The following is a 23,881-nucleotide window of genomic DNA, read 5'->3' as shown; positions in this document are numbered from 1 at the left end:
CGATAAATCCACTGGCTGATAAAGCTGCCCATACAGTAACTTTGGGCGAGTGTAAGGGCTTTTGGTGCTTCAATTGCGGGTTAGCATCACTCCAGTATCTGCAATTTTGCCTGTTCACATGCCCATTTATGTGAAAATGTGCCTCGTCTGAGAAAAAGATGTTATTGAAGCTCGTAAACCTCGCAAGCATTTCGTTGGCAAACTGCAGTCTCTGAGTGTAGTCATTTACGTTGTCCTTAATTGTTGTACAATTTGAATTTTATACGGGTGTAAATGTAAATCCTTGTGAAGAATACGATGTAAAAAATGTAAACTCTTTGTGTCTGTGTCTAAAGACGATACAGTAAAATGTAAAGGTGCTTGTGAGGCGGTTTATCACAAAAAATGTGTAAATAAGCAATTTTTGCAAAATCAATATTGTGATGGATGCCAGCAAAGTGGGTCGCTCTCTCCGGCAGAGGACTCCAGGATAAAAGTAAATGAAGTATCAGGCGAAAAAGTTTTAGAAGAAATAAACAAGAAACTGGAGGTACTTTATAAAGTTGAAAAAAAAATAGAAGATATGACAAATACTCTCGAATTTTACGCTGATATGTACCAAACATTGTTACAATTTAAAGAGGAATCACAAAAGAAAATAAAAACGCTGGAAGAAAAGAACATATACTTAAATAAATGTAACAAGGCATTAGAAGAGAGGGTGCAGGAGCTGGAGATGGCAGAAAAAGAAAAAAATATTGAAATACATGGATTGGAGATGCGTAGTAATAATGAAAGTACATTAGCTGTAGTGCAAGAATTGGCAAAAAAGCTGGACTTAAATCCAAATGATATTGAAGATGCTAGGAGGGTAGGACAAGATAAACCAGACGTTACAAAACCGAAAACCATATTAGTTACACTTCGGACCAAAACTGCTCGTAAAAACTGGATGGCAGCAAAGAAGGGTAACATGATTACTAATAATAAAGTATACGGCAATGGTAATGATAAAAGAGTGTACATAAATGAAAATCTACCGAAATACAAGCGCCAACTCCTGTGGACTGTGAGAAACCAACTAAAACCAAAAGGATTTCAATATATTTGGGTTCAAAATTATAATATTCTTGTTAAAAAAAACAATGAAGATAAAAAAATATTTAACATACGGTCGGAAGAAGATTTAAAAAACTTCGACGACAACAAATAAATTCCGCAAATAAGGCAAGGGGTACACACTAGATGACTTATTAATATTAACATTCGATAATACGGATGACTTTTATAATGATTATAAGTTTAAAAGATATTATAGTATAGTTGAATTGGGTACTGGTTTAAATAAAAATATTGATAATACGCACATTTTTCACTTAAATATAAGATCACTTAGAAAACACTTCAACGAGTTACTAGTGTTATTAAATAAAAACGTGGATAAAATAGACATATTGATATTAACTGAAATAAATATTACAAAAGATGAACTGCAGTTTTACAAAATACCAGAATATAATACATTTATACATACAAGAGAAATAACTAGAGGAGGAGGAATGTTGATATACTCGAAGGAAAAAATAAATTTCGATGCCCAAAAACTTAATACTAAAACTGTAGAAACGCTACATGGTCGACTCAGTGTCGAAAATAGTATGACACATATAATTGCCATATACAGACCACCTAGCACCAATACATTATTGTTCATTCAACAATTGGAAAATATCATAAGATCGATACCGGCACGAGACAACGTCGTCGTAATTGGCGACACGAATATAAACATCTTAAATAATGCGGTAAACTCAACATCAACAAATACAAAAACAATATGTGTGCACTCGGCCTACAGTGTGTAATACCGAGTACGGAAACAACACGCGAAGCGATCGTGGACGGTCGGCTAGAGACGTCGTGCCTGGACCACGTGTGGGTGCGAGCGGGGCAGGGCGAGAGCGGCTCGGCGGCGTTCGTCCTTGAGACACACATTTCCGATCACCATGCAGTAGGGCTATCCTTGAACTTACGTGCGAATAAAAAAGACACAAAAATTATTAAATGCAATAGTGTACGTATAAGTGACAAAAGTGTAAAACAGAAATTAGATGAAATAGAATGGATTCAACTACTTAAAATTAAATGTCCTTTAGTTTTATATCAAACACTGTGTGCGGTGTTTGATCGGATTTATAAAGATAGTATTATAACTGTTACACTACATGACAAAAGAACAAAACAACCATGGATAGATGTACATTTATATTCACTGATAATGCGTAAGGATCATTTATTCAGAATTTGGAAAGCGGAGCCAAAAAATATGTGTAAGAGATTAGAATATACGAAATTTAGAAATAGGTTAACTAAATTGTTAAATATTGCTAAAAATAGATATCGACAGACGGAAATTAAAAAATGTAACGGTGATTTCAGAAAGATATGGGAAAACATTAATTTATGGTTGGGGCGGAATAAAGTTAGTCTAGATGATATTATACTAAAATACTTAGGTAAAAAAGATAGTATTAACCAAATTTGTACAAATTTCTCTAATATATTTACAAAAGAAATACAGGCTATTAAACATGTATGTAATGTAAACTTTTTAGATAGGAAGCAATATGTATTAGTATATTAGTTTTAAATTTATTAAAGTAAGTGCAGTGGACGTAGAAAAAATAATTAATATGTTGTCGTGTGACAAATCGCCCGGTGTAGATGGAATACGGGTGCAGGACGTTAAGTATTTATGTAAACAGTTAAGTCCTATTATAGCTAATTTTATAAATATGTCTATGTCCGAGAGTATATATCCACATAAGTTAAAATGTGCAATAATACGTCCTATATATAAGTCTGGTAGTCACTCTGATTACATTAATTATAGGCCTATAGCAATACAGACAGTTATTGATAAAATTGTCGAAAAAATTATTATCGGGCAGGTTAGTAAATTCCTAGAACGCTATAACGTGTTGTCTAACAATCAACACGGATTTAGGAAAGGGCGCAACACTGTATCTGCCTTAACAGAATTTGCAGAATACACCAACGAATCCATAGACTCGGGTAAACAATTAATAGCACTCTTTATTGATTATAAAAAGGCGTTTGACACTCTGGACCATGACACGCTGTTGCAGTCGATGGAAGAGTGTGGTATTCGTGGGCCGACTAATGACTGGCTCAAAAACTACTTAACCGATAGGAAAATTCGCACGGTAATCGCGGGATTCTCGGGTGAGGAAGCATCTGTTGAACTAGGCGTTCCGACCGGGTCGGTGTTCGGGCCGGTTGGCTATATCATGCATGTTAACAGTGTGTCGAATGTAGTCGGTAAATGTCGGATGTTTATATATGCAGATGATATGTGTTTAATTTATGCGTCAAAGGAAATAACGGAGGTACAAAAATATATACAAGAAGATTTCGAAAATATTTGTAAATGGGCACATGACAATGGAATTATATTGAACATACAAAAAACAAAATGTATGCATATATACTCGCCATACAACCAGAAAGTTAAGCAAGTTGAAACACAATATCTCGATATAATAGGCACACCTATGAATGCTTGCATAATAATAAATCAAACTGCAATTGTCTTAAAATAGAATATGTACATAAATTTAAGTATTTAGGCCTAAATATCGATAAACATTTCAACTGGAAGATGCATGTAAATTATATTTGTAATAGTTTAAGAGCAGTGTTAAGTAAATTTTATCATTTAAAACCAATACTAAATAAAAACATGTTAAGAATAGTGTATTTCGCACTCGCCGATTCGCTTATAAATTACGGACTTATAGTATACGGACGAACGTTTAAGACATATTTAAAATATATAAGAAAAATACAAATAAGACTGATCAAGTTCCTAGTTAGTAAAAATGTTAAGAAAAGATGTAATAGAGACTATGATAGGCTATTTCATATATGCAAAATATTACCAGTAGACAAAAAGGTAGAATATTTATTAGGATTAGAATATTATTACAAGGACAAATATAAAATATTATTAAATAATAAATATAATACGAGAAGAGTTACCGACAAAAAGTTATATCAGCCAAAAATAAATAATTACTATGGGGAAAGAACAAATAAATATATGGTACCATAATTATTCAATAGAAATGTTATGTTAAGACAAAAAAATGAAATAAGCAGAAAACTGTTAAAGGTTAAGTTAAGGGATTTGTTTCTCGATGAAGAAAAAATGTCGCCATTGTGATATTTAAACAAATGTACATGTGAAGTGAATACTGTATTATTATTATTTTTTTATGTAATAACGAGCGATTAATGTTGAACCCGTCTTCTCAAACTTCTGTACCCAATTTTTAATTGCACGAGTTGATGGAGCTTGATTTTTATTTCGTATGTTGTACTGTGTACAAAATTTTCGTTGCGCTTCAGTCGCAGAATCGTTGTTGCGATAGTACTCGCGTACGCAAAACGCGCGTTGTGCTCCGCTGAACGACGCCATTGCACTGAATTCCAACTAGCCGCTCTCGCGCTTAGTAACGCCCCGCTCCCCCCTATCCCCCGCTATTGAAAGCAGCGCTCGATTCAAATGACTTTTGGTCCAACCTGTATTATGTTTTGGGAAAAAAATGGTTGCAACGCAATTTTAGGTTTTCAGGATCAATATGATTAACTTTTTTATGAATATAATTACAATATTGTCATGAACGTGAATTATGCCGTTTAACGACATGCGTCGATATCAGGAGCACCAGAACATTTGGCGACTTCAATGTTTTCTGAAGACAAACTGGAGTTAAAAGATTCTTGATCCTATAACGTAATTTTTAGTTCTTAGGGTCACTAAGATTAACTTTTTTATGGATATAATTAAAATATTGTTATAAGCATTGTGTCTCTATTAATGGGTCGTCTAATCACAAAATGAATAAATCATATACAAATCTATATGCTCCATATTCTAAAGAATAGCTTTCTCATGTCTATCATATTTTATATGTTGTATTTTGTCTGCCAATAAATGATTTCAGTTTAGCCCAAACTAACCCCATATACTATTTGCGCTGTAGCATGGTGCGGGTGACAGTTTCAGTAACGTTTCGTTTCACTCTTGAAAGTTGCCGCGATTTACAAATTATGACTTAGTATTTCAGCTGTACCACATTCGTAATAAATTAAATCATTAATTACTGAAGTAGTTTAAATTAAACCAAACCAGAATGTTCTAGTGTACAAATATAATCTAATGGAAAGAAAAATTAAGCAAAGTATTATGCGTTTAACGTAATGCCATAGACGTATTTAGTGATGGGATGTACTGCTACAATGGATAGTCGATGTTTTTTTTATAATACATATATTGGCTGTAGTTCAATTATTATTGTAAAAAGTCTATAATTATATTAATGAAACAACAGATCTTATATAAAAATGATTTTATTCGTCTAAACTCATATCAGAACCAGGAACATCTGAATTGTCACTAAATTCATCATCTGTATCTGTGACGGATATTATTAACGATGAGTCCATTATATTGTCAATATGGATGTCACGATCCCAATCAGACATAATGTCCCTTTTTATTTTATTCACAACCTTCGACCAGTCTACAGGCTGAACTTTGTTGATGGCGTTTTGTAATAGGGCCAACATCTTATTTGCCGTAAATGGCGGCGATGTATTATTTCTTGCGGTGTGACCTTTTATTTGGGCCCAAATCAGCTCAATAGCGTTATACTGACAATGGTAGGGTGGTAGTCGACGGACCTGGTGGCCTTTTTCTTTTGCCATTTCGTCCAGAGCATAGGTAGGAGTTGATGGTTTATGACGTCGTACTAAGGCAATAAGCTCTGCTTTTAACATTTTTATATCTGCTGTAACTCCGTTTTCATTCAACCACTTTACCAACTCGCTTTTGCGGTTGGATTGGTTTGGGGGTTTATTAACTTGTACCGAATGGTAGGGTGCGTTGTCCATTATTATGGTCATAGGCTCTTTTAAATTATTTAATAGACCTATGAACCAATCTTTAAATTTTTCGTAGTTCATCTCCTCATGATACTCTGTAATTTTTTTTTTACTTAAAAGCCAGCAAACAATTAGGGACGAAGCCACTTGCTGTACCTGCGTGACAAATAATAAGGCGTTCGCCTTTGCCCTCCGGCACTTTGGTACACGATTGTGCCGTATCGTCGGTCCAACTTTTACCCACTGTCTGGTTGGCGTTTAGCCACGTTTCATCCAAAAAGACAACATTGCTCCAATCGCTTATGTTTTTGGCCTTTCTTAAGAATGAACATCTTGCTAGGGCAATGTCAGTCCTCTCCATAATAATCTTCCTTTTGTTAACTTTTTTGTAAACGAAACCAATATCTTTCATAACTTGCCGCAACGAAGTAATACCTCCTTTGAACAAGTCAGCTTCTTTAAACGATTTTAGAAGCTTGAATAATGTGGGTAGCTCCTTTCTTTTATAATAACCATAAATATGATTTCTAATAGCAGCCTTAGCAAAATCATCTAAATCTGTGATTGGCTTCACTTTAGTCCGCTTTTTGTTGGGTGACGATAATTTATTTTCAGACATCCCATCTTGGCCAATTTTCTCACGTGTTATACGTGAAACAGTATTGCGGCCAATATGAAGAGCTTCAGCTACTCGGTCAACAACTTGATTCAATGGTAACAACGCTCCATTATTTTGTTGTTCTCTTTCAAAATAGTCTCGGAGGTGAACAACAAGCTTCCTGGCCTGACTACCCAAAACAGTTTTTTTTTTATTGCTTAGGCATGGTAAAAACAACAAACTCAACAAACTTTAACAAATAAAGAACAAACTAATACAAATAACAATTTAACAAAAATGAAAACAAACAATGAAATGGCAATAAATGTGTGTCACATACAAGGCGCGACTTTCGTACTGACAGCATCGCACGAGTAAACAAAATGGCCGCCGCACCGACGCGTCATAGAGCAAAAATGTTGCCATTAACCAAAGAATAGAATTGAATTGAGCATAAATGTTGTTACGAATAAAAAACCATAAACCCGATTTTAATTATTTTATATAAGTAATATATTATTTATACTGCGAGTATCGTTAGTGATAAAAATTAATTACGCAACATCACTAGTCATATGGTACTGACAGATATCAACGTCATATAGGCAAATGTCACCCGCACCAAGCTACAGCGCAAATAGTATAATGTATTCTGGGTCATCGCTTACTACATTTAACGAGTCTTCGGTGGTTTGTGTATCTACAGACGCTGGACTATTCAATGGCATATAAGTACTACTACTCGTGCTTGGTCTTGACGCATAATTGTAATTTGGTCTATTCGGTTTTATAGGACTATTCAAATCGTGTAGTCGACATCTTGTTATCACACTCTGTATTTCTTGGCCTAGGATAGCCTGTTCTGTAGAAAGGGTTCTTAATTGCTTCGCAATGTGTTTCCCGAAGATGTCGAATTCATCTTCCACTGTTTCTGATTTGGATAAATCGTATTCCATATCTTTCATGCTACTGACTATTGTAGACAGCTGTGAAATTTTACTTCTTTTCTTTCGCGGTTCTGATAGACTTACTTCTGGGTTTGTATGGGAAGGGTTGATCCCACATTGATCACTAGGTTGAGTATTGTCAGTATTTTCTTTATTTTGAGCATCATCAGTATTTTCCTGAAAATAAAATATTTTTACTTTCTTTTTGCAGATACCCACAGCGGAACAATGGAAACAAGTCGAGGAAGGCTTTCGGAATAAGTGGAACTTTCCTTTGTGCTACGGCGCGTTAGACGGAAAACACATAAAAATTACTGGCTGCTATGAATATGGAAGTACTAACTTTAATTATAAAAAAGAAAACAGCATAGTATTGATGGCTCTTGTTGACCATGATTACTGTTTTACGTATATCAATGTGGGCGCAAATGGAAGCGCTTCGGATGGTGGTATTTTCAAAAACTGTTCCATTTTTACTGAATTAGAAAATGGCAGTTTTATTCCAGAAGATGGAGTGATTGTGGCTGATGCAGCATTTCCACTAAAAACATACTTAATGAAACCATATCCATATAACTTTTGAACAAAAAATATATAATTACAGGCTGTCCCGTGCTAGACGCATTGTAGAAAACGCTTTTGGAATATTAGTAAGTCGATTCAGAATTTTCGAAAAAGCTATTTCAACTAAGTTACATACTGTGGATCACATTGTGTATGCAGCTTGCTCTCTACACAATTGGTTGAGAAAAAAGTCAAGCAATTATATGACTACATCTTGTGTAGACCATGACGATCACAACGACCATCATTTGATTAATGGAACACGGAGATCCGAAATAACCTCTTTAGATAGTATCATACAGCAGGGCAGTAACAACTCAGCAACACATGCCAGGGAAAAAAGAACTCAATTTACTAATTATTTTGTGAACGAAGGAAAAGTACCATGGCAAAATCATATGATACATTGATAAATTTGTGTGTTTTAACAAATAATATGCTACTAAAATAAAAATAAATAAAAATCTTAAAATAAATACCTGTGTTTAACGCTTCACCATCACATTTTTAATAAATGAATCGAATTCGGCGAACCATTTCACTTTGGGTTGGTAAACATTGCCACTAGCACCAGATGTGGATGATTTCTTAATCTTGTCTAGTTCAAGGTAGTATGTCGAACGAATGCTTTTTATTTTGTTTTTCACATCTTCCGGTGTGAATCCTTCAATTTCCATACCAATGCACAGATTTTGCAAAGCAGTTTGGCGCATAGCTTTGTTTTTATAATGAATTGATGTTACATCCCATAAACACGGATTTTCTCTGTATATAGTGACAAACTTTACAGTTTCGTCTTCAGATAACTTCTTCACCATTGTTAAATCCTTTTTCTTTGCAAAAAAGTCCGCAAAAACAACCAACACGTGTGTACTTCGTCGGCACTGGAATGGCACTGGATTGGCCGTCTACATTATTCCAGTTGCACTGGATTGGTCGCACAGGATTCAAAGGTAGACCGCGAATCCAGTTACTGGACTGGAATGCTTACTGGATTCAGTTCATTCCAGTGCTGGTTTACATTTTTCCAGTAAGCAATCCAGTACTGGACTAGATCGCTGGACTGGAATAATGTAAACCGGGCATAACATAGACAGGAGGGATGTATGCATGCATGCAGCATATGCAGCATTTGACCTACATATTAGTATGCTAACAGAACGATATATCTATTTATCCAAGGGTTGGTGTTATAACATGTTTTTCAGCTTCTACTATGCTGTAAACAAGATGGCGCCCGCTCGACTAAACACCAGAAGACACTTTCCCGAAGTTTTATATTTAGCCAAATGTTCAATGAAATCAATAAAAGTTTCGTGTGTCATGTATCCTCTTGCAATATTTTTTAACCCTTTCCGTGCCAGCTACGAGAATACTCGTATTTCGGTACTGTAACATAGTGCCGACTACGAGTATTCTCGAAGATTTTGTTGGGCCTCCTACACAAAAATTGATTTCTTGGCACTACAGGTAAGATCGTTTTTTAGAGTTTGGCATTGGCAAAGAAAAGACATAATAAAATCAAAGATTACAACTTTAATGGAAAAGAGATATGACATGACAAAGTTAGGGCTAATTGTTCTGATTAAACAAACAAATGAGGACATAATTATGTATTTTTTGCTGTAGAAATACAAAATTTAGCTGTGATAAGCTTTAAAACAATTAACTACACACAACGCCGGAGTTTTGGTACACAATGGGCAAAAATATCTTGTTTCTTTGCGAGTCTTATTTTTTGAGCAGACAACACAAGGTTTAGTTGGCTTACTTTTCTTTTCTGTAGGTGGTATATATTCCAAATAATGTTGAACCAAAATTGGTGCTCTTTGATTCACCTCTTTTGACTGTCCTGGTCTTTCGGAGGAGTCAATATATTTTTGTCCTAACAAATAGATGATGACATTTTCGGTGACATTCAGTAGAGGTATTCTTTAGACTAGGGATGGTGAACCATCTCTTGATTCTGGTATTAGTGGTTCGATCTGAGAGGTAGGTCTGTCGTCCTGTCCAAAATCTGAGTGTGAGCTTACATTTGTAATATCGGACTTACTGGAATCCGATGAAGCAACGGGGCCTCCAGAGGTGCGTCGTCGAGGTCTTACTGAAAATATTTCTTCTGAGGAAGTAGAAGCGTCTGCATCGCCTGTCTGTTGTGGCTCATAATTTTCGTCAGAGCCATAATCACCGTCTTCGTCCTTGTACGGGTCCTGGTCCTGTTCGTATTCCGAGTTTGAAGACAGATCGTCGAAGAGGTTTTTCTGACGTTTCTTAGGATTATTGGCTGACATCTGAAATTAAAAAGTGAATTATTTACAAAGTGTAAAGCTTGTAGGTAATTTTGCATTAATTACGCATAGGTACCTACAGCTCTTCTGTTTAGTTTCGATAGGCACAGACGGCCTTAGAACTAAGAATCAGAATACTCACTAACTCGTGTTAAAAACTCTTCCAAATGGTCAACATCCAGTTATAAACTAATAGCAAAAATTTAACGATACTGATATGTCTTTAAAAATGAAAGTTTTATTACAAAATCGAGTGGTTGTATGGTTTCAAACAAAAAATACATTATGATAGCAGAAAAACGTAATAAAAGCACCGTGGTTCCTAATTTATGCACCTAATTATTCCTCATACATTACGTGAACTCATTATATATCTCAAAATAAGTAAAAACAAAATTTACTTACGGTTTTAGCGACGTATGCGCGTAGATGTTTCCAAAACGGCACTGGCCGCACTGAATGTTCGAGAAGACAGGCGCGCGTTCACGCCGGTCGACGTAGTTTTGATGCACGAGAGTTTAGGTGTGGGGGTGAAAGAGCGAGACAGCGATATATAAAACTACCCATAAAACTCGTAATACGACAGTAAAAAATACAAGAGTGCTCACAAGATGACAGTAGATACTGCTCTTCCTAACAATTACAAACAAAAGTATCGTCTGTCGACGTAGTAACCAAACAAGTAAAATAAAGTGTCCCGCCCGTCGACGTACTGTCACAACGCATCATTTAAATTTCCCGCCTTTGGACGTACTGTCAGCGAACGTGTTAAGGGATAATTGTTAAGTGTCAATGTCATGTTGCCATAGACTATATACTAAATGATTTTGATCGATACGGAATCAATAATCGAAAAGGATGTTTTTAAATAATAATAGTATTATTATATTAATACACGTTATTAAAAGTTATTTTTATTGAATTGTAGACATATATGGTGTAGTTTAAATTACTACAAGTTTAATACTAAGGTGTGAAGTTTTTATTCTGTAATTAATACAATCACCAAGTAAGTAATTAATCTTTAAATAATTTATCTACTTATAACACCTACGAAATCCTATATAAAATATAATTATTTTATAGATTCCAACATAGGAGAGGAATTTAGAAATAGGAAAGGATCATTTTCTTTAAATGTCCAAGTGGTGAGCAATGCATCTAAATGTTGTTGCTCGATGGCCAGGATCCACTCATGATGCAACTATATTTAATCATTCCGACTTAAAAGGTATTTTATCCATTAAATATATGCATTTGTTTTCTGTGAATTGACAGTGTTTAAAAAAAAACATGTGTTTAAACATTGTTTGGATTTACAGATTATTGTGAACAAGGTGGACTAGGGAATCGATGGTTGCTTGGTGATAGTGGCTATCCCTGTAAGGCCTATCTTTTGACACCTCTGCTAAACCCAATTACTCAATCGGAACAAAGATATAATGAAGCTCATATAAAAACCAGGAATACAATAGAAAGGTATTGTTAACTAAATAATACCAGAGCTTAAGAAAGATTGTTGAATACCATATGTACATATGTAATACTCACTTAGGTAACTTTTCAGATGCATTGGTGTTTGGAAGAGAAGATTCCCTATTCTAGCATTAAAATGCCAACTCAAAGTTCAAAATTTGCAAGCGGTTATTATAGCTACTGCTGTGCTACATAATATTGCGAGGAAAATGAATTTACAAGAATTAGAACCAGAAATATCAATTGCAGTTATACCAGAAGAAAATAATTTTGTTATAGATAACCATTTACCATCAGAATTTTTTTCTTCACGGCAATCACTAATAAATGATTACTTCACCACCACATAATTATAAATATAAATATTTAATTTATCAGCGTTTTATTTACTTTTTTTAAATATACTAGCGGCCTGGTACGTGCTTCGCTACGTATAACACTTTATACGTAGCGAAGCATCACTATATAATACAAAAATGAGTTAGAATATCGATTCATTCATTTTTCAGATTTCATTTTTTACAAAAAATGTGATAAATACAGAACCACTTGACCGAGAGCCGAGATGGCCCAGTGGTTAGAACGCGTGCATCTTAACCGATGATTTCGGGTTCAAACCCAGGCAGGCACCACTGAATTTTCATGTGCTTAATTTGTGTTTATAATTCATCTCGTGCTCGGCGGTGAAGGAAAACATCGTGAGGAAACCTGCATGTGTCTAATTTCAATTAAAAAAAAAATTCAACGAAATTCTGCCACATGTGTATTCCGCCAACCCGCATTGGAGCAGCGTGGTGGAATATGCTCCAAAACCTTCTCCTCAAAAGGGAGAGGAGGCCTTTATCCCAGCAGTGGGACATTTACGGGCTGCAAATGCTAATGCTAAAATGACCGATTTTGTGCAAACTTCACATAAACCATTTACTATATAGTCCAAACAAACCCTGAAAATTTGATTTGGATAGGTGAGCCCGTTCTTGAGTTATGAACTGACAACAAAAAATGCCACTTATTTTTATATAATTATATATATAGGTATTTTACACTTAACAAAAATAAAAGTGCTTCCTTTAAAAAGTAAAACTATATATTTATTTCATTTTTTAATTTTATATTTTCCAACCTTGCATTCTCTAATTCTACCCTAAGTTTGGCAATAATTGTTTCCTTTTCCTGCAGCTCTAATTCGACTTTTTTCTTTTTTACAATCAAATACTCTGCTAGAGCATTGTCCCTATTTATGCGTGCCTTACATTTATCTTCCTCTAATTTGTGTTTTCGTTTTGCTGTAAAAATAAATTGAAAATATTAATGATGGCCAACCAATATTTTTATCCATACCATTAGAAATACATTCGCAAGTATTAGGCAAGAGAAGTGTAACAAAGACATTTTTAAAAATGAATCACACATAGCCAGTTAATGTTATGAGACTTCAGAGGCAATCACCATATACTTGAGGCAAATTTATTGGAAGAAAGTATCAGTAACAACTTAATACTAATAATGTAACCACCAATTACCTAAAGAACTACTTCCACTAGCCTTTTTTAAAAAAATGGTTTGGTTTTTTGGTGTAGATGATGGAGACTTTGGGTCTCTACAAGCACCTCCTGAGTCACACCACCACCACAAACAACATCACCATCATTAGTCCCCTCGATTTCTTCGCCCAAATTTAAATTTAAATTATTGCTGGTAGCATCTCCACCAAACTCCACAGAGAAACCTAGACAAGTATTGCCCAAAAGTGAAGCTACTTTGTCTAAGATTTCGTCTGCAGGAAAATAATCCTTGCCACCTCCAGTCTGTAACAAAGAGATTTTATTATAAATAAGCACTTCATTTTAAAAAAATCCGAGTTCAATAATATAGCATTCCAATGAGTATCCTGATATGTATGTATTAGTAGTATAATATCAATTAAACATTAATAACCTTATTACAACTGCTTTTCATAGTTGCGCAGCGTTTGCGAGCTGATTTTTTGAGGTTCTCCCACTTCAAGCGCAACTGCGAAGAAGTTCGTGGGAAACTTGTGAATGAAGAATTGAACTCGTTTGTCAAATCTTGCCACGCTTGCTCCTTAAGTTTATTGTTAGTGGCATTGGTTGCCTTACAATTGATGATTTTATTAGCAGCCACCAGCTGCACTAAAATCATCGTATGATCTTTGGTCATAGGTGCTGCCTTTGTTGACTGAAAAAGTTGGTATATGGATGATGAGATGAGATGAACGCAATATAACTATTAAACATAAATATATTTCGTAAATACTTACACGAGCCGTTTTATATCACAAAAAAGCTATCACAAATTGATAATCAACCGAAAATCAAAATTGAAACTTCAAACTGTCAAGACGTTTCGTTTTGTTATTGACTTTGGATGGATAACATTACTGTGACTTTGTTAAAAAGAATGCAAAATCACACAAAACATATACCTAATTACATTTTGATACTTTATTTTTATTAAAATTAATTTATTACTTAATTTGAAATAGTAAACAAATAAAAAATAAATATATGAAAAACAAATTCTGAGCGTGACATTGTTTCGCGGTTATCGTAAAAGGAAACGTTTGGAGAAGTTAAGATAGACGAGAGGGAAAAGTAATCTATCGTTGGGCGAAGATAGATGGCACTTATCCTTGATTGTGAAACGCAAACTAACGATAGATCAATTCTAACTGACAATCGGGGATAGCGATCTATCTGTAATCTTAGATAGGTTATTGAAAACGGGCGTAAGACAATGACAGAGCTCGGGGATAAATTGGGTAAAAGTTTTTCGTTTAGCCATTTAACATAATTATCGTAGCTCATATTAGAATGGTAATCGCCAGCTGTTGAGTAGGCTTTATAAATCAATGAGGGCTTTTCAATAAATCCATCCTTTGTACCCTCATGCACTAATATAAAGCGAGTGCCTGTGCTAATTATTTTTAAGAATGCTGTACTCTCTTTCTTTTGGGCCCAGGTGTTGTTTCGCACGTGTGTTGAAAGGACATAACTTTCATCGATGTACACAATTGCGCGACCTTGACTGCGACATTCTGACATCTTCTTCAAAAATTTTAAACGCCACATTTGTATATCATGACGCTCCGTCAAAACTTTACGGTTATTCTCTATTTTACGCCACTTGTAACCTAACTTCAGTAACAATTGACGAACAGTTTCGATACAACCATCAAAACCATTTTTTTCATTTAATACAGTTTTTAACTTAGCCAACGTTGGAATTTCTTTATGGATGACATGGAAATTTTGTATAGTACTGCGAACAACATCGGCTGTAAAATTATCTATTTCTATCTTACTATCCCGCTTTCTTCTTTTCTTCATAGGAGAAGTGAAATTTGATGAGCAGGATGGCAATTCCTTCTCTTCTTTTAATATCCGTTGAACAGTTTTCATAGAAACACCTGTAGCCTCAGCTGTACGCCTTGTAATATCTCCTAAATGAGACAAATCACAGTTAGGTTCCGCAACTGATTTTGTGAATTCATACTCTTCTCGCAGGAAATGATAAACGCTAGCTATCATGCTTCGACCCTAGAACAAAACCAAATCGAAATAACTATTTAAGTAATACAAATTTCATAATATTAGATAGATAAACTCTTAATAGCACACAAAAAATAGTAACAATAGTTAAAAAAAAATATTACCTCACTGTGGACAACTTTTCTGCGTTTACTTGCCATGCTGACGTTACTCTTTGATTTTTTTTAGCGCGGAAACAAAACACTAGTGTCTCTGCTGGAGCAAAAAAGTTCTGTAGCATGGCAAGCACGTCACGCACGGTAACGGGACGGCTTCTCTGATCCTCATAAAAATACGGACCGATAAATCCACTGGCTGATAAAGCTGCCCATACAGTAACTTTGGGCGAGTGTAAGGGCTTTTGGTGCTTCAATTGCGGGTTAGCATCACTCCAGTATCTGCAATTTTGCCTGTTCACATGCCCATTTATGTGAAAATGTGCCTCGTCTGAGAAAAAGATGTTATTGAAGCTCGTAAACCTCGCAAGCATTTCGTTGGCAAACTGCAGTCTCTGAGTGTAGTCATTTGGCCTTAATTGTTGTACAATTTGAATTTTATACGGGTGTAAATGTAAATCCTTGTGAAGAATACGATTTAAAGATGTCCTAGGCACATTTAAAACACTAGACCGCTTACCGCTCGTACGCGATCTATGTTTGCGGGCTCTCTCGACGTCTTAGGTCGGCCGGATCGTGGTTGATTTAATGTTGAACCCGTCTTCTCAAACTTCTGTACCCAATTTTTAATTGCACGAGTTGATGGAGCTTGATTTTTATTTCGTATGTTGTACTGTGTACAAAATTTTCGTTGCGCTTCAGTCGCAGAATCGTTGTTGCGATAGTACTCGCGTGCGCAAAACGCGCGTTGTGCTCCGCTGAACGACGCCATTGCACTGAATTCCAACTAGCCGCTCTCGCGCTTAGTAACGCCCCGCTCCCCCCTATCCCCCGCAATTGAAAGCAGCGCTCGATTCAAATGTTACCGGACTTTTGGTCCAACCTGTATTATGTTTTGGGAAAAAAATGGTTGCAACGCAATTTTAGGTTTTCAGGATCACTTTGATTAACTTTTTTATGAATATAACTACAATATTGTCATGAACGTGAATTATGCCCTTTAACGACATGCGTCGATATCAGGAGCACCAGAACATTTGGCGACTTCAATGTTTTCTGAAGACAAACTGGAGTTAAAAGATTCTTGATCCTATAACGTAATTTTTAGTTCTTAGGGTCACTAAGATTAACTTTTTTATGGATATAATTAAAATATTGTTATTAGGCATTGTGTCTCTACTAATGGGTCGTCTAATCACAAAATGAATAAATCATATACAAATCTATATGCTCCATATTCTAAAGAATAGCTTTCTCATGTCTATCATATTTTATATGTTGTATTTTGTCTGCCAATAAATGATTTCAGTTTAGCCCAAACTAACCCCATATACTATTTGCGCTGTAGCATGGTGCGGGTGACAGTTTCAGTAACGTTTCGTTTCACTCTTGAAAGTTGCCGCGATTTACAAATTATGACTTAATATTTCAGCTGTACCACATTCGTAATAAATTAAATCATTAATTACTGAAGTAGTTTAAATTAAACCAAACCAGAATGTTCTAGTGTACAAATATAATCTAATGGAAAGAAAAATTAAGCAAAGTATTATGCGTTTAACGTAATGCCATAGACGTATTTAGTGATGGTATGTACTGCTACAATGGATAGTCGATGTTTTTTTTATAATAAAAAAATATACATATATTGGCTGTAGTTCAATTATTATTGTAAAAAGTCTATAATTATATTAATGAAACAACAGATCTTATATAAAAATGATTTTATTCGTCTAAACTCATATCAGAACCAGGAACATCTGAATTGTCACTAAATTCATCATCTGTATCTGTGACGGATATTATTAACGATGAGTCCATTATATTGTCAATATGGATGTCACGATCCCAATCAGACATAATGTCCCTTTTTATTTTATTCACAACCTTCGACCAGTCTTCAGGCAGAACTTTGTTGATGGCGTCTTGTAATAGGGCCAACATCTTATTTGCCGTAAATGGCGGCGATGTATTATTTCTTGCGGTGTGACCTTTTATTTGGGCCCAAATCAGCTCAATAGCGTTATACTGATAATGGTAGGGTGGTAGTCGAAGGACCTGGTGGCCTTTTTCTTTTGCCATTTCGTCCAGAGCATAGGTAGGAGTTGATGGTTTATGACGTCGTACTAAGGCAATAAGCTCTGCTTTTAACATTTTTATATCTGCTGTAACTCCGTTTTCATTCAACCACTTTACCAACTCGCTTTTGCGGTTGGATTGGTTTGGGGGCTTATTAACTTGTACCGAATGGTAGAATGCGTTGTCCATTATTATGGTCATAGGCTCTTTTAAATTATTTAATAGACCTATGAACCAATCTTTAAATTTTTCGTAGTTCATCTCCTCATGATACTCTGTAGTTTTTTTTTACTTAAAAGCCAGCAAACAATTAGGGACGAAGCCACTTGCTGTACCTGCGTGACAAATAATAAGGCGTTCGCCTTTGCCCTCCGGCACACGATTGTGCCGTATCGTCGGTCCAACTTTTACCCACTGTCTGGTTGGCGTTTAGCCACGTTTCATCCAAAAAGACAACTTTGCTCCAATCGCTTATGTTTTTGGCCTTTCTTAAGAATGAACATCTTGCTAGGGCAATGTCAGCCCTCTCCATAATAATCTTCCTTTTGTTAACTTTTTTGTAAACGAAACCAATATCTTTCATAACTTGCCGCAACGAAGTAATACCTCCTTTGAACAAGTCAGCTTCTTTAAACGATTTTAGAAGCTTGAATAATGTGGGTAGCTCCTTTCTTTTATAATAACCATAAATATGATTTCTAATAGCAGCCTTAGCAAAATCATCTAAATCTGTGATTGGCTTCACTTTAGTCCGCTTTTTGTTGGGTGACGATAATTTATTTTCAGACATCCCATCTTGGCCAATTTTCTCACGTGTTATACGTGAAACAGTATTGCGGCCAATATGAAGAGCTTCAGCTACTCGGTCAACAACTTGATTCAATGGTAACAACGCTCCATTATTTTGTTGTTCTCTTTCAAAATAGTCTCGGAGGTGAACAACAAGCTTCCTGGCCTGACTACCCAAAACAGTTTTTTTTGTATGCTTATGCATGGTAAAAACAACAAACTCAACAAACTGTAACAAATAAAGAACAAACTAATACAAATAACAATTTAACAAAAATGAAAACAAACAATGAAATAGCAATAAATGTGTGTCACATACAAGGCGCGACTTTCGTACTGACAGCATCGCACGAGTAAACAAAATGGCCGCCGCACCGACGCGTCATAGAGCAAAAATGTTGCCATTAACCAAAGAATTGAATTGAATTGAGCAAAAATGTTGTTACGAATAAAAAATCATAAACCCGATTTTAATTATTTTATATAAGTACTATATTATTTATACTGCGAGTATCGTTAGTGATAAAAATTAATTACGCAACATCACTAGTCATATGGTACTGTCAGATATCAACGTCATATAGGCAAATGTCACCCGCACCAAGCTACAGCGCAAATAGTATAATGTATTCTGGGTCATCGCTTACTACATTTAACGAGTCTTCGGTGGTTTGTGTATCTACAGACGCTGGACTATTCAATGGCATATAAGTACTACTACTCGTGCTTGGTCTTGACGCATAATTGTTATTTGGTCTATTCGGTTTTATAGGACTATTCAAATCGTGTAGTCGACATCTTGTTATCACACTCTGTATTTCTTGGCCTAGGATAGCCTGTTCTGTAGAAAGGGTTCTTAATTGCTTCGCAATGTGTTTCCCGAAGATGTCGAATTCATCTTCCACTGTTTCTGGTTTGGATAAATCGTATTGCATATCTTTCATGGTACTGACTATTGTAGACAGCTGTGAAATTTTACTTCTTTTCTTTCGCGGTTCTGATAGACTTACTTCTGGGTTTGTATGGGTAGGGTTGATCCCACATTGGTCACTAGGTTGAGTATTGTCAGTATTTTCTTTATTTTGAGCATTATCAGTATTTTCCTGAAAATAAAATATTTTTACTTTCTTTTTGCAGATACCCACTGCGGAACAATGGAAACAAGTCAAGGAAGGCTTTCGGAATAAGTGGAACTTTCCTTTGTGCTACGGAGCGTTAGACGGAAAACACATAAAAATTACTGGCTCCTATGAATATGGAAGTACGAACTTTAATTATAAAAAAGAAAACAGCATGGTATTGATGGCTCTTGTTGACCATGATTACTGTTTTACGTATATCAATGTGGGCGCAAATGGAAGCGCTTCGGATGGTGGTATTTTCAAAAACTGTTCCATTTTTACTGAATTAGAAAATGGCAGTTTTATTCCAGAAGATGGAGTGATTGTGGCTGATGCAGCATTTCCACTAAAAACATACTTAATGAAACCATTTCCATATAACTTTTGAACAAAAAATATATAATTACAGGCTGTCCCGTGCTAGATTAGAAATTGCATTGTAGAAAACGCTTTTGGAATATTAGTAAGTCGATTCAGAATTTTCGAAAAAGCTATTTCAACTAAGTTACATACTGTGGATCACATTGTGTATGCAGCTTGTTCTCTACACAATTGGTTGAGAAAAAAGTCAAGCAATTATATGACTACTTCTTGTGTAGACCATGACGATCACAACGACCATCATTTGATTAATGGAACATGGAGATCCGAAATAACCTCTTTAGATAGTATCATACAGCAGGGCAGTAACAACTCAGCAACACATGCCAGGGAAAAAAGAACTCAATTTACTAATTATTTTGTGACCGAAGGAAAAGTACCATGGCAAAATCATATGATACATTGATAAATTTGTGTGTTTTAACAAATAATATGCTACTAAAATAAAAATAAATAAAAATCTTAAAATAAATACCTGTGTTTAACGCTTCACCATCACATTTTCAATAAATGAATCGAATTCGGCGAACCATTTCACTTTGGGTTGGTAAACATTGCCACTAGCACCAGATGTGGATGATTTCTTAATCTTGTCTAGTTCAAGGTAGTAAAGTATGTCGAACGAATGCTTTTTATTTTGTTTTTCACATCTTCCGGTGTGAATCCTTCAATTTCCATACCAATGCACAGATTTTGCAAAATCCTTCAATTTCCATACCAATGCACAGATTTGGCGCATAGCTTTGTTTTTATAATGATCTGATGTTATATCCCATAAACACGGATTTTCTCTGTATATAGTGAAAAACTTTACAGTTTCGTCTTCAGATAACTTCTTCACCATTGTTAAATCCTTTTTCTTTGCAAAAAGTCCGCAAAAACAACCAACACGTGTGTACTTCGTCAGCACTGGAATGGCACTGGATTGGCCGTCTACATTATTCCAGTTGCACTGGATTGGTCGCACTGGATTCAAAAGTAGACCGCGAATCCAGTTACTGGACTGGAATGCTTACTGGATTCAGTTCATTCCAGTGTTGGTTTACATTTTTCCAGTAAGCAATCCAGTACTGGACTAGATCGCTGGACTGGAATAATGTAAACCGGGCATAACATAGACAGGAGGGATGCATGCATGCATGCAGCATATGCAGCATTTGACCTACATATTAGTATGCTAACAGAACGATATATCTATTTATCCAAGGGTTGGTGTTATAACATGTTTTTCAGCTTCTACTATGCTGTAAACAAGATGGCGCCCGCTCGACTGACAAATCAATAAAAGTTGACTATTGACAAATCAATAAAAGTTTCGTGTGTCATGTATCCTCTTGCAATATTTTTTAACCCTTTCCGTGCCTCGAGTAGAATAAGTAGCGATTAGAATACTCGTATTTCGGTACTGTAACATAGTGCCGACTACGAGTATTCTCGAAGATTTTGTTGGGCCTCCTACACAAAAATTGATTTCTTGGCACTACAGGTAAGATCGTTTTTTAGAGTTTGGCATTGGCAAAGAAAAGACATAAAAAAATCAAAGATTACAACTTTAATGGAAAAGAGATATGACATGACAAAGTTAGGGCTAATTGTTCTGATTAAACAAACAAATGAGGACATAATTATGTATTTTTTGCTGTAGAAATACAAAATTTAGCTGTGATAAGCTTTAAAACAATTAACTACACACAACGCCGGAGTTTTGGTACACAATGGGCAAAAATATCTTGTTTCTTTGCGAGTCTTATTTTTTGAGCAGACAACACAAGGTTTAGTTGGCTTACTTTTCTTTTCTGTAGGTGGTATATATTCCAAATAATGTTGAACCAAAATTGGTGCTCTTTGATTCACCTCTTTTGACTGTCCTGGTCTTTCGGAGGAGTCAATATATTTTTGTCCTAACAAATAGATGATGACATTTTCGGTGACATTCAGTAGAGGTATTCTTTCTGATCTATTCAAGCCAGGTTGGCTATTATGTATTTTTGCAGCATTGTGTATAAACATTTGAAAAATATGAATTGAAAATTTTTGTACCAGTATTTGGTTTTTTTCATACTTTCATAATACGAAATCATTTGGTCGGAGTGATCTACTCCTCCCATCCCGTTATTGTAATCGGCAACCATGTTTGGTTTTAGTTTTACTTGATTTCTGCGATTTCTCGTATTTACCATTTCAGGATTGTGCATATTTGAAATGGTTAGAACATCGCGTTTGTCTTTCCATTTGCAAACTGCTACTTCCCGATTTCTTCTCCAGATCATCTCACCCTTCTTTAGTTTCGCTGATGTCACAGCTTTTGGATTACCCTTACGGGTTGATTGCAAAGTTCCACATAAGTAAGTTTTGTTTGCACTCATTTTTCTTGTCAGCTCAACGGAGTTATAGTAGTTATCTGTATATACCCTGTAACCTTTATTCAAGTAATCATCTAATAAATCTGTTACAATTTTTATTGTTTGGCGACCATCCTGGCCTTCTGATTTTCCTGTGTAAAGTTTTATCTTCAGTATTATGCCGTTACTTTCACATAGTTTATATATCTTGATGCCATATCTATGTTTTTTATTTTTTATGTACACTCGAAAGAAAAGACTTCCTTTCCATGACATTACGGATTCATCTATGCATAAGTCTTTAGATGGGGCATAATTATCTTGCATCAATTTGTTAAAATGTTCAACCAAATATCTAATTTTATAAATACGGTCATTCTCATCAACTTCTTCGTTGTTTGTAAAATGAAAGAATCTAAACAGTATCTGGAATCTATTTCGGCTCATCAAACTTCTAAATAGTGGAATATCATATAATTTATGTGTACTCCAGTATAGTGGTTTTTGGGGTAATTGCAAAATACCCATATGTAAAACAATGGCAATAAATACCTTCATCTCAGCTTTATTTGTTTCTCTCCATTCTTTCAATCTTGAAGAACGTTGCAAGCGGCGAGTTGAAAGCACTTGGGTGGCGTAGCGGTTAGTTTCCGTAACCAAAGTTTGCAAGAATTCATCGCTGAAGAATAAATCAGTATACACAGAAGGAGCTGTGCTTTTACAGGTAGCTATCTTTGCACCTGGCTCAGGACCCAAAAATTGGAAGTCAGGAATTTCGCATGATACATCTATCCATTCATTATCCTCGTTTTCTCCCACTAAAGATTCGTTTTCGGGCGATCTTGGCTGCAGTTCTGAGTCACGCGTATCTTGAGCACCACCGTCTGACAAAGAAGACGATTCACGTTGTAACGTAAGAGGTTGTCGTCGGTCTTGCACGTTTGAACGATACCCAGCATTTTCATGCTCCGAAAACGAACTATCGGAAGAGTTTGTATCAGGTTGTACATACAACTCGTCTTCATCTGTCGATGAGAAATCGTCCCCACTCTCGGCACTACTTTCTCGGTTTGCTAATTCAGATATTTCTTGTTCACTTAACCGCTTAGTCATATTTGATGCAAATAATTACTTGTTACGACAGCACATCCTTTGCATTACGCAGATTAACTGATTATGTCGCTCTCACGCCACCATTCATTCATAGGTCACGCCCCCTAACCTGTCGAAACTATTTGCACTGTTAGTTCTTGACTAGCTCCCGAGCACGACAGGTTGATTCCTGTTTTCCCGCCACAATTACGAATGAATACATTTATCTATGCCGACTACGAGTATATTCGTATACGAGTATACTCGTAGTCGGCATATTCTAAAGGATCTGTGTTCCACTATGCCAGGTACGATTTATCTCGTAGATGATAATATGTATGACGGCATACAGGAAAAAAATATTAAAATATTCTGGCGCTGAAAGGGTTAACAATGATGCTGCTAGTGAATTATCAGTAAATTTGGGTTCATTCTTTTGTCCCTAAACAAAATCATCGCTTTCTGTATGTTCGTTAGCAATTTGATGCAGACTTTTTATTCCTTTTTGGGTTTACACGGTTAGCTGGTGATTATGTGATATCCATATTATATGAATATTCCGGTCTATTTTCAATATGAAATTACTCT

At 35.6% G+C, this 23,881-nt stretch overlaps 2 protein-coding genes and 1 pseudogene across 2 annotated transcripts; all 3 read right to left on the bottom strand.

Moving 5' to 3' along the window:
• Window positions 1–5,415: 5,415 nt before the first annotated feature.
• Window positions 5,416–8,876, bottom strand: LOC125074554. Its single transcript, XM_047685881.1, has 3 exons — window positions 8,593–8,876; window positions 6,106–6,737; window positions 5,416–6,044 (listed from the first exon to the last, which is right to left on the bottom strand). The coding sequence occupies exons 1-3, from the start codon at window positions 8,874–8,876 to the stop codon at window positions 5,416–5,418; spliced, it is 1,545 nt and encodes a 514-aa protein (XP_047541837.1).
• Window positions 8,877–12,804: 3,928 nt separating this feature from the next.
• LOC125074553 lies at window positions 12,805–15,534 on the bottom strand (annotated as a pseudogene).
• Window positions 15,535–17,214: 1,680 nt separating this feature from the next.
• On the bottom strand, window positions 17,215–17,757 carry LOC125074552. Its single transcript, XM_047685880.1, has one exon. The coding sequence runs from the start codon at window positions 17,755–17,757 to the stop codon at window positions 17,215–17,217; it is 543 nt and encodes a 180-aa protein (XP_047541836.1).
• Between the last annotated feature and the right edge of the window lie 6,124 nt (window positions 17,758–23,881).

This window comes from Vanessa atalanta, chromosome 28 (genome assembly GCF_905147765.1).
Source record: "Vanessa atalanta chromosome 28, ilVanAtal1.2, whole genome shotgun sequence".
Taxonomy (NCBI): domain Eukaryota; kingdom Metazoa; phylum Arthropoda; class Insecta; order Lepidoptera; family Nymphalidae; genus Vanessa; species Vanessa atalanta.
The sequence above is the reverse complement of the archived record's forward strand: the minus strand, read 5'-3'. Positions and strand labels throughout refer to the sequence as shown.

Bases quoted from the DNA above. Each gene is read 5' to 3' on its own strand.
- LOC125074554 (XM_047685881.1), bottom strand. From the start codon at position 8,876: ATGGTGAAGAAGTTATCTGAAGACGAAACTGTAAAGTTTGTCACTATA. The intron at 6,738-8,592 runs GTTCGCCGAATT...TGTTTTGGGTAG, and splicing joins TACCAACCCAAAGTGAAATG to TCAGGCCAGGAAGCTTGTTG. The intron at 6,045-6,105 runs GTACAGCAAGTG...AAAAAATTACAG, and splicing joins CCTTATTATTTGTCACGCAG to AGTATCATGAGGAGATGAAC.
- LOC125074552 (XM_047685880.1), bottom strand. From the start codon at position 17,757: ATGGACAACGCATTCTACCATTCGGTACAAGTTAATAAGCCCCCAAAC.